The sequence below is a fragment of the Sus scrofa genome, chromosome 1 (genome assembly GCF_054392235.1).
Source record: "Sus scrofa isolate SSC_HxYL_T2T_F1_AM1 chromosome 1, Sscrofa_HxYL_maternal_Yorkshire_Landrace_v2.0, whole genome shotgun sequence".
Classification (NCBI taxonomy): Eukaryota; Metazoa; Chordata; class Mammalia; order Artiodactyla; family Suidae; genus Sus; species Sus scrofa.
The window spans coordinates 8748030-8759167 of NC_139383.1; the positions used below are offsets into that span (position 1 = coordinate 8748030).

Here is an 11138-nt window from a genome sequence, read left to right on the forward strand (position 1 = left end):
ATATTTAACTCTTCCAATCCACGAGCGTGGTATATCTTTCCATCTATTTGTGTCATCTTTGATTTCTTCCATCAGTGGCTTGTAGTTTTCAGAGTACAGGTCTTTTGTTTCTTTAGGTAGGTGCACTCCTAGGTATTTTATTCTTTTGGATGTGATGGTAAACGGGATTGCTTCCCTAATTTCCTTTTCTGCTTTTTCATTGTTCGTCTATAGAGACGCTATCGATTTCTGTGTATTGATTTTGTATCCTGCAACTTTGCCAAATTCGTGGATAAGCTCTAACAGTTTTCTGGTAGAGTCTTTAGGATTCTCTAGGTGTGGTATCGTGTCATCTGCAAATAGCGATAGTTTTACTTCTTCCTTTCCAATTTGGATTCCTTTTATTTCTTTTATGTCTCTGATTGCTGTGGCTAGGACTTCCAGAACTATATTGAAGAGTAGTGGCGAGAGCGGACATCCTTGTCTTGGTCCTGATCTCAGCGGGAATTCTTTCAGCTTTTCACCATTGAGAATGATGTTCGCTGTGGGTTTGTCATATATGGCCTTTATCATGTTGAGGTAGGTTCCCGTTATGCCCACTTTCTGAAGGGTTTTTATCAGAAATGGGTGTTGGATTTTGTCAAAGGCTTTTTCCGCATCTGCTGAGAGGATCATATGGTTCTTATTCTTCGGTTTGTTAATGTGGTGTATCACACTGATGGATTTGCGGATATTGAAGAACCCTTGCATCCCTGGGATAAATCCCACTTGATGATGATGCCCAATCCTTTCACTGTATTGTTGGATGCGGTTTGCTAGTATTCTGTTGAGGATTTTTGCATCGATGTTCATCAGTGATATTGGCCTGTAGTTTCCTTTTTGTGTGGAGTCTTTGTCTGGTTTTGGTGCCAGGGTGACGGTGGCCTCATAGAATGAGTTTGGGAGTATCCCTTCCTCTGCCATTTTTTGCAATAGTTTCAGAAGGAGAGGTGTTGGCGCTTCTCTAAATGTTTGATAGAATTCGCCTGTGAAGCCATCTGGTCCTGGACTTTTGTTTGTTGGAAGTTTTTTAATCACAGTTTCAATTTCAGTTCTTGTGATGGGTCCATTCGTCTTTTCTATTTCATCTTGGTTTAGTCTTGGAAGATTGTACTTTTCTAAGAATTTGTCCATTTCTTCTAGGTTTTCCATTTTATTGGCAGATAGTTGCATATAGTAGTCTCTCAGGATCCTTTGTGTTTCTGTGGTGTCCGTTGTTACGTCTCCTTTTTCATCTCTAATTTTACTGATTAGAGTCCTCTCTCTTTTTTGCTTGATAAGTCTGGCTAGGGGTTTATCAATTTTGTTGATCTTTTCAAAGAACCAGCTTTTCGTTTCATTGATCTTTTCTATGGTTTTCTTTGTTTCTGTTTCATTGATTTCTGCTCTGACCTTTATGATTTCTTTCCTTCTGCTAACTTTAGGTCTTGTCTGTTCTTCTCTCTCAAGCGGCTTTAGATGTAAAGTTAGCTTGTTTATTTGGGCTTTTTCTTGTTTCCTGAGGTGGGCTTGTATTGCTATAAACTGTCCTCTTAGAACGGCTTTTGCTGTATCCCATAGGTTTTGGAGTGTCGTATCTTCGTTGTCATTTGCTGCTAGGTATTTTTTAATTTCCTCTTTGATTTCTTCAGTGATCCATTGGTTGTTTAGTAGCAAGTTGTTGAGTCTCCACGTGTTTGTGTTTTCTGCAGTTTTTTTGTTGTTGATTTCCAGTCGTATAGCATTGTGGTCGGAAAAGATGCTTGATATGATTTCAATTTTCTTAAAGTTACTGAGGTTGGATTTGTAGCCCAGGATATGGTCAATCTTAGAGAATGTTCCATGTGCACTTGAGAAGAATGTGTATTCTGTTGCTTTTGGATGGAATGTCGTATAAATATCTATTAAGTCCATTGGTTTAATGCTTCATTCAGGGCCTGTGTTTCCTTATTGATTTTCTGTCTGGTTGATCTGTCCATTGCTGTAAGTGGGGTGTTAATGTCCCCCACTATGATTGTGTTATTTTCGATTTCTCCTTTTGAGGTTGTTAGCAGTTGCCTTATATATTGTGGTGAACCTGTGTTGGGTGCGTAGATATTTAAAATTGTTATAACATCTTCTTGGATTGATCCTTTGATCATTATGTAATGTCCCTCTTTGTCCCTGAAAATATTCTTCATTTTAAAGTCTATTTTGTCTGATATCAGTATTACTACTCCAGCTTTCTTTTGATCCCTGTTTGCATGAAATATTTTCTTCCATCCTCTCACTTTCAATTTGTATGTGTCCCTAGAAGTGAAGTGGGTCTCTTGAAGACAGCATATATATGGGTCTTGTTTTTGTATCCATTCAGCCAATCTATGTCTTTTGGCTGGGGCATTTAGTCCATTCACATTTAAGGTAATTATTGATATGTATGTTCTTATTGCCATTTTATTAATTACTTTGGATTTGTTTTTGCTGCTCTTTTTCCTTTCCTTCTTCTCTTGTTCTTTTTTGCCTATAGAAATTCCTTTAGTATTTGTTGTAAGGCTGGTTTAGTGTTGCTGAATTCTCTCAGCTTTTGCTTATCTATGAAGGTTTTGATTTCTCCTTCAAATCTGAACAAGAGCCTTGCTGGGTAGAGTAATCTTGGTTGGAGGTTTTTTCCTTTCATCACGTTAAGTATATCATGCCACTCCCTTCTGGACTGCAGAGTTTCTGCTGAAAAATCTGCCGATAGCCTTATCGGGGTTCCCTTGTACGTTATTTCTTTCTTTTCCCTAGCTGCTTTCAAGATTTTCTCTTTGTCTTTAATTTTGGTCAGCTTGATTAGTATGTGTCTTGGCGTGTTCCTCCTGGGGTTTATTTTGTATGGTACTCGTTGTGCTTCCTGGATTTGAGTGAGTGATTCCTTCCCCATGTTAGGGAAGTTTTCAGCTATTATCTCTTGGAATATTTTTTCTGTCTCCTTCTCTCTCTCTTCTCCTTCTGGCACCCCTATAATACGGATGTTGGTGCGTTTAACATTGTCCCAGAGTTCTCTGAGACTCTCTTCATTTGTTTTCAATCTTTTTTCTCTCTTCTGTTCTGCATCTGTAATTTCCACTAATCTGTCCTCCACCTCGTTTATTCGTTCTTCTGCCTCCTGTATTCTGCTGTTAGCTGCTTATAGTGAATTTTTTATTTCAGTTATTGTATTTTGCATCTCTTCTTGTTTAAGTTTTATATCTTGTATCTCTTTGGTCAGTGTTTCCTGTAAGTTATCCATCTTTGCCTCCAGTTTATTTCCAATGTCTTGTATCTTTTTCAGCATCAACAGTCTAAAATCTTTTTCCTGGAGGCTGAGAATCTCCTCATGGCTTAGCTGTTTTTCTGGGGTTTTTTCTTTCTCCCTTATCTGAGTTATAGTTCTCTGTCTTTTCATTTTTATAGGTTTTTGGTGTGGTGACCTTCTTACAGATAATAGAGTTGTAGCCACTCTTACTTCTGATGTCTGCCCCCCATGGCTAAAAGTCAGTATGGGGGCTTGGTGTAGGCTTCCTGATGGGAGGGGCTGATGCCTGCCCCCTGGTGGGAGGAGCCGATTCTAACCCCTCTGGTGGGTGGGGCGTAGTCTCTGGATGGGATTAGAGGCAGCTGTGTGCCTGAGGGGTCTTTAGGTAGCCTGTTTACTGAGGGGTGGGGCTGTGATCCCACCTGGGTTGTTGTTTGCCCTGGGGCTTCTCAGAGGCTGGCTGACAGGTGGGGCCAGATTTTCCCAAAATAGCCACCTCCAGAGAAAGGCACGGCTGCTGAATATTCCCGAGAGCTTTGCTTTCAATGTCCTTCCCTCACAACAAGCCATGTTCACCCGTTTTCCCAGGATGTCCTCTAAGAACTGCGGTCAGGTTTGACCCAGATTCCCTTGGAGACTTTTGCTTTGCCCTGGGACTCAGTGCACGTGAAAGTCTGTGTGCGCCTTTTAAGAATGGGGTCTCCGTTTCCTCCAGTCCAGTAGAGCTCTTGCGCACAAGCCCCACTGGCCTTCCATGACAGATGCTCCGGGGCTCTTTCTCCCTATGCCAGATCCCCACAGTAAGAGTTTGATGTGTGGCTCAGAACTCTCACTCCTGTAGGTGAATCTCTGTGAACCAGTTAGATTCCAGTCTGTGGAGCTTCCCACCCAGGAGGTATGGGGTTGTTTATATCGCGAAATGGCCCCTCCTACCTCTTGATGTGTCCTCCTCTTTTTCTTCTGGAGTAGGGTATCTTTTTTAAGGTTTCCGGTCCATTTTGGTGAAGGGTGCTCAGTCTTTAGTTGTGAATTTCGTTGTTTTTAGGAGAGAAGTTGAGCTCCAGTCCTTCTATTCCGTCATCATAATCCTGTCTTAACACTGTTCTTTATTTAACCTAAATTCCTCAGATGGACGTTTGAGGCTTTTACGTCCTGCCCTCGTGGACACAGACCCACCAGCTGCTGTCTTCCTGTGTGTGTGTAGGAGAGCCGTGCTCATTCCTACACACACACTGGACCACACGCCAGCACCTCTATCTTTCTTAATGGAAATCTTGTCAGGCTGAAAGGCTCTGAGAGGGAACCGATATTCAGCTAAGACCCCAAGCATGCTGGATGGATGGCTGTCATGCTCACGTCCAAAAAGACAGCGACCGTCCAGATCCCCAGAACATACTGAGGGCACGAAGCATTCTCTTCCTACACACCCATGATGCTACGATGCTGGGCACTTCCCAGTAATCACAAAAGCTTCGACTGCTGCACCCCTCCCCCCCCATCAACCTAGACCTGCAAATACTTTTGGCCAGTCAGTATCTTCATTTATTTCTACATTTGTTATTTACATCACTTGGTTTTTCTCCCAAGCCCTACAAACACCATCATATTTACAAGTATACCCCCAATTGATCAAGCAGAGTTCATGTTGTCTCTTCTCAAAGTTTCCTAGTCTCCAGCCGACTCTCTGAGTCTGTCATGAATTGCATGTTTAAGTCCTTCCCCCTCCTCCAAATTCATGCTGAAGCCTCACCTGTATGGTGACTGCTAACTGGAAACAAGGCTTGTGAAGAGGTAACTAAGGTTACATGAGGTCACAAGAGCAGAGCCCTAATCCCCAAGGACTGGTGTCCTTAGAAGAGGAGGAGGCCCCAGGGGGACAGCGCAGAGAAAAGGGCCTGTGAGGACACGCAACCAAGGAGAGAGGCCATGGGAAAAACCAAACCTGCCCACACCGGACCTTAAACTTCCAGCCCAGTGAGAGAGAAATGCCCGTTGTTAAGCCCCAGGCTGTGGAATCCCATTTGGGCAGCCCAAGCGGACTAAGGCAGGGTCCTCCCCGCTACGTCAGCTCCAGGTGGGTCACATTCCTTTCCTGCAATTTAATGGAAGATGAATCCCAGCCCGGAATGAAACGTCCCTTGAAAGCAGCAGCTGTACGTGTAGATGAAATTAAGAACACACTGTGAAAAATAACTATTTGTACAGAGGTTCCACCGAATTCAGCAACTGTCACAGTAGGAACATGTGACACCACACACCTGTGGTTCATGTGGTTTGGTGTGAAGACGACAGTGTCACCCCTGAAGTACTGCTGCCCAAGCTATTTACGCCAATTCTAATTCAGACCAGTAGGAAATACAGAGGCTGGGGCTGGGGTGCAGGCCGGCAGCTACAGCTCCACCCCTAGCCTGGGAGCCTCCATATGCCGGGGTGCGACCCTAAAATAGCAAAAAAAAAAAAAAAAAAAAAAAGTGTGTGTGTGTGAGTGTAGGAGGAAGGGGTGGAGAAATGGGGAGCGTGCGTAATGACAGACTGTCAGCTGCCAAAACGAAGGAGGAGATGTTCTTTCACCTGTTCTGTAATGTTTGGATATCTGGGTAACAGGACGTTGGGGAGGATCACCCCAAATGTCACCCAAAACTACAGATCAGGATTTGAAAAGGGAGAAATGACAGATGGACTCCTACGAGCTCCCAAAATTCTATGCAAAATGATCTGTCACCATGTGTGCACAGGTACACATTTTCCCAGGGGAAGTGTCCCCAATTTCTCTCTATAGTCAAAGTAGTCTATGAACCCACACAGTGTACAAATCACCATCTGAGAATGTATGCAACGAACAGGAAAATAGCCAGATTTCACACATGCTGCTTGTAAAATAGTACTGCTCACAACTCTTTAAAAAAACAGTGACAGAGAACAGCCTAAACGCCCATTAGAGTGAGAACTGTCTCAGGATGCGCGCAGGCGTCCATCCCGGGGCCGTCTCACTCTACGTCCAGGGCAGGAGGTTCTCTGGGAGCTGAGAAGAGAGGCAGCCAGCTTCCTGCCGTCCACAGCGGAAGAAGTCCCAGCCTAAGAGCTCAGGGCACTGCACTCCGCACATTCCACAGGCTTCACACTCGTTTTTCATGAATCGCTTTCACACCAAGCAAGAGATAGGAAAGACCGACAGAGATGGAGAAAGGAATGCTGTTTTCCACGTCTCAGTGCAAACATGACCCACAGAGTGTCCCGCACGTCACTTCTGCATTAAATTCCTCCAAGGTCTGTAGCCTGTTCTTCAAGGCAACAGAGCACTTTCCCTCGGATGAACCCCCAACTCGTTCTGTCCCCCACAGAACCAGTGAAAACAAGTCATCCAGACAGATGCGGCTAGGAGCCTGGGCTCCTGAAAAGCTGCTCTCAGGTCCTGCCGATGGGCCTAGGGAACCAGGAAGTCCAAAAGCCTCCTGGCTTCGAAGCTGCAGCCTGCCTCCACTCTGCACGCCCAGGACACCAGGCCGCCTGCTACCTTGGCAACCGTGCCTGACGCAGCCCAGGATGCTTGTGGGCCCGGCCCTCAAAGGCAGGCGCCGCATCTCAATGACTGTGTCCCTAGCAGGTTGGGGACACTGGCCGGCACAGCTCATGGGGGGATTGTGACATAAGCCTCAGGGTCCCATCACTCTAGGTGAGAGAAGAATGTGAAGTCGAGACTTGCACTGACATCTTCTTAAGTGCTTTTACACCTGCTCCCTCATCTGATCATCACAAAAGCTCTGGGAATTAGGCAGGAAATCATTCACACCCCACGTCACAGAGGCGGAAACCGAAACAGAGAGAAGTGAAGTGCCTGCAGGTCACATGATGGGCTGCAGCACGCATCTCTGAGCAGACTATGGGGGCAGTGAAATCTTACAAAAACAAAATGTTGTAATAAATAAATCCAGGGGTTCCCGTCGTGGCGCAGCGGAAACTAATCCGACTAGGAGGTTGCAGGTTCGATCCCTCAGTGGCTTAAGGAGCCGGCATTGCCATGAGCTGTGGTGTAGGTCACAGACACGGCGCGGATCTCATGTTGCTGTGGCTGTGGCTGTGGCGTAGGCCAACAGCTGTAGCTCTGATTGGACCCCTGGCCTGGGAACCTCCATATGCAGCAAGTGCGGCCCTAAAAAGACCAAATAAATAAATAAATAAATAAACCCAAATGCTTCGCATAGAAACAAACACATGCTACTGTGTGAGTGGGTGTCTTCAGGGGAGGGTGCAGGAGAAAACTCAAAGTTGAGACTACCACTTTGTAAATTTTTTTTTCTTTTCAGGGCCATACCCGTGGCACACAGAAGTTCCCAGGCTAGGGGTCCAATTGGAATTACAGCTGCCAGCCTCCACCACAGCCACAGCAACACCAGATCCCAGCTGTAGCTCGTGGCAACCCAGGATCCTTAACCCACTGAGTGAGGCCAGGGATCGAACCCGAATCCTCATGGACACAATGTTGGGTTCTTAACCTGGTGAGCCAGAATGGGAACTCCCAAGATAGTTTATTTATTTATTTTTTCTTTTTATGAAGAACGCCTGTTTGTCTATAATTCTCCTAATACTAATTTTGAGAAGAAAGAGGAAAAATTATTGACCATTTCTACATTGAAATAAAAAAAATAAAAAAAAAAGGAAACATGACATATATAGTGGCTAGAGGAAAGCAATTCATTAAAAAAAGAAAAAAAAGAAGCGCTCCCTTGTGGCCCAGCAGTTGGGGATCCAGAGTTGTCAGTGCCGTGGCTTGGTTACTGCTGTGGAACATGTTTGATCCCTGGCCTGGGAACTTCCACATGCCTCAGACATGGCCAAGAAAGAAAAAAAGAAAGGTTCAGAAAAAGAAGTTATGGTTTCATATTACATTGCTTGATTTTACCGAAATTAAACTGAAATCTTAGGTATGAAATATTTCAGCATTTTATGGATTCTGCCGTACTTGGAAAACACAAGTTTTATATTTACAGAGGTTTTGCTAGTCAACCCTTATATTAAAATGTGAATTATCAATATAATTTTATTAGGTTATTACAAGTTATTTCATCATGAACGTAAAACAGGGACATTAAAGAAAAATTTGAAATTAGGTTTCAAAAATGACTCGGAGACTCATCACCATAAAGTAATCACCTATTTGTGACTCTTTGATTAATTTCCTGCCAGTTCTTTTTACTATGTGGGCAGTTTCTTTTGGTTGTTTTATGATGCGGTCATCACACCACACACATAATTTCATATCCTAATTTTTTATAATATAGCGTAAGAGCTCGTCCAGATTACTGCATTGTCTCTGTACCCCAATCTCCAGTCTGCTGAACTACCACTACACGATCGTTTAAGTGGTTATATCACAGTTTATTTAATCAGTCTTCTATTTTTATACTCGAGGGCTGTTACCAAATTTTTACTATCATAAATAATGCTTTAATAACCACAACTTTTATTTTTTTCCCATTTTGTTTTAGATAAATTCCTAAAGCATATTACCAAGTCAAAGCAGATTATAACTTTTAAGATTTGCTTACAAATCATATTAAATCTTTGCTTTCCCAAAGATCTACTACATATTACCAGCAATGAATGAGGATACTTACCTGATTAAACTCTTACGGATGATCAGTAAAGTTATCTGTACCACTTTATTTTTTAATTGAAAATATATCCTCACTGTGCTATTCTGCATTTTTTTCCTGACAATACATACTTTGCCATCATGATTATGGACTAGCTGAACACCTTCTGTGAATAATTTATGTCCATTATGCATTTATGAATGGCTATTTAGGTAGATTTAAAAGTAAATTTGTATGAAAACTTTCTATAATTAAATTGTTAACTCAGTGTTCACCATATTGAAGGGAATGTTATTTTCCAGTCTATGCTGCACTTAAGCGTTTTGTGTTCCCTTCTACCAGGACCTGTTCTGTGTTCTCTCTGCGACTCTTTAAGAACCTCTTCCCCATGCTTAGAACTTAATGCTTTTCCCCTTAGCTCACAATTGTGACATTACACATCACGTTCAAGAGGCTTTACCTGTTGGTCATCAGGAGTCCATATGCCACACGTGATCTGACTTTCCAAGTTGATCTCAGATGACCAGTGTCTTTGTCCACTGACAGAACCAACCAGGACAAACCCATCTCGATAGGAAATAAGTGCTTGAGTCCCATCGTGGCTCCACGTGAAGTCACTCACCTTTGGGACACACAGACAAAAGCAGTCAATTTGTAATCTGAAAGGGAAAGCACCTTTATCAAAGACTAGACGTAGTTCTTAACCTTAGCCTTCGGCTAAGGTCATGACGGCCTTAAAGACATACAGAATGACTGGCCATTAGGGACCTGCTGTACAGCACAGAGAACTCTACCCTATGTTCTGTGATCATCTCTGTGGGAAAAGAATCGGAAAGAGAATGGGTGTGTGTCCAAGTATAGCTGCATCACTTTGTTGTACAGCAGAAATGATCACGACATTGTCAATCAACCGTACTTCAATAAAACTTTTTTTAAAAAGATAGCCTTAAAGGGAACAACATACTATGCATATATTGTTGTATGTGTTTTAACAATTATAAAAGATATTATTTGAAAAGCATATGCCAGTGCGGTGCTAAGGGCTTCACACAAGTTCATTCATTAAGCCCACAATAAAACTGCCCGCAGAGGGCTGGCAGAGTTTCACAGAGCTGGTGAGTGGCAGAGCCAAGAATGATCCAGGGTTGTGTGGCTCCAGCATCCTTGCTTTTAGACACTGCTCTATGGCTTCCCTCTTAGAGGAACAGATTCTCCGTCAGCGTCTCCTGGTCACTTATAAAAACTATAAAGCTCTCAGTTTCCGATTATATACCTTTCTCAGTCTTGCTAACAATATCCTGCAATCAAAATGAAAACAACCTAACTGGAAAACATTACTTGAATGCTGAGTTTTATCAAATGCATTTACTGTATTTATTTAAATGACCACATGTTTTTTCTCTCTTCACCTATTATTGCAGCACATTACTTCCATGGATTTGCCCGTTTCATACCATCCTTGCATACCTAAAAGAAGCCCAACTTGTAGGTACTGTCCTTAAAACACACAATTGAGGTTGATCTGCTTATGCATTTAGAATTTCTACATCTGTATTCACAAGTGAAACAAATTTATGATCTCCTTTTTGTATAACGCCTTTGTTTGGATCTACCATGGTTATGCTGACTGCTCAGAATGAGCTGGAGAGTAGACCCTTTTCTCCCACTGCTAGGAGGAATTTGCACACACTGTGCTGACCTGTTGCCTGCAAGTTTAGTGGAGCATGCCTGTAAAACTATCCAGCTCTGCACTCTTGTATATTTTTTTAACCATTGTTTCAATGTACTTAATAATTTTAGTACTAGTCAAGCTTTCAAGCTCTTTATTTCATCTTGAGTCAGTTCTTTTAAAATTATTTTTTTTTAGAAATTTGTCCAATTCGTGTAAGTTTTCAAAATTGTTAGCATGTAGTTATCGATAGTATTTATCTTTTTAAAAATTAACTTCATTGAGCTGTAATTTTCATACAATAAAATAAAGTTCCCCTTGGCAATCAGTACCCTACCCTTACCCTTGGTCCAAGGCAAGAGTGATCTAATTTCTGCCACTAGTTGCTTATTCTAGAATTTCTCATGAAAAGAACCATGAAGTATGTTCACTTTTGTTTATGGCTGTTTTACTCAGTATAATGATTTTGAGAGTATTCTGAATTCTAGTATGCATCAGTAGTTCATTCCTTTTTACAGATGAGTAATATTCCATTGCCTAAGTGTACCACAATTTATTCATCCACCCAAATTGCTGGGCATTTGGGTTGTTTCTAGTATTTGGTTATGACAAAACTGCTACG

The 11138-nt window shown here is 42.4% G+C and overlaps 1 protein-coding gene across 2 annotated transcripts in view; it reads right to left on the minus strand.

The window, feature by feature from the left end:
• Positions 1 to 11138, minus strand: part of TULP4 (TUB like protein 4) — a 236896-nt gene that overhangs the window by 66756 nt on the left and 159002 nt on the right. For both annotated transcript variants that reach the window (XM_085022442.1, XM_085022441.1), the window contains one exon: positions 9308 to 9469. Coding sequence is in view for 1 of the 2 variants with exons in the window: in XM_085022441.1 (XP_084878567.1) it covers positions 9308 to 9469 (162 nt within the window). In the remaining variant the exon portion in view is untranslated. The remainder of the gene's footprint in view (positions 1 to 9307; positions 9470 to 11138) is intronic.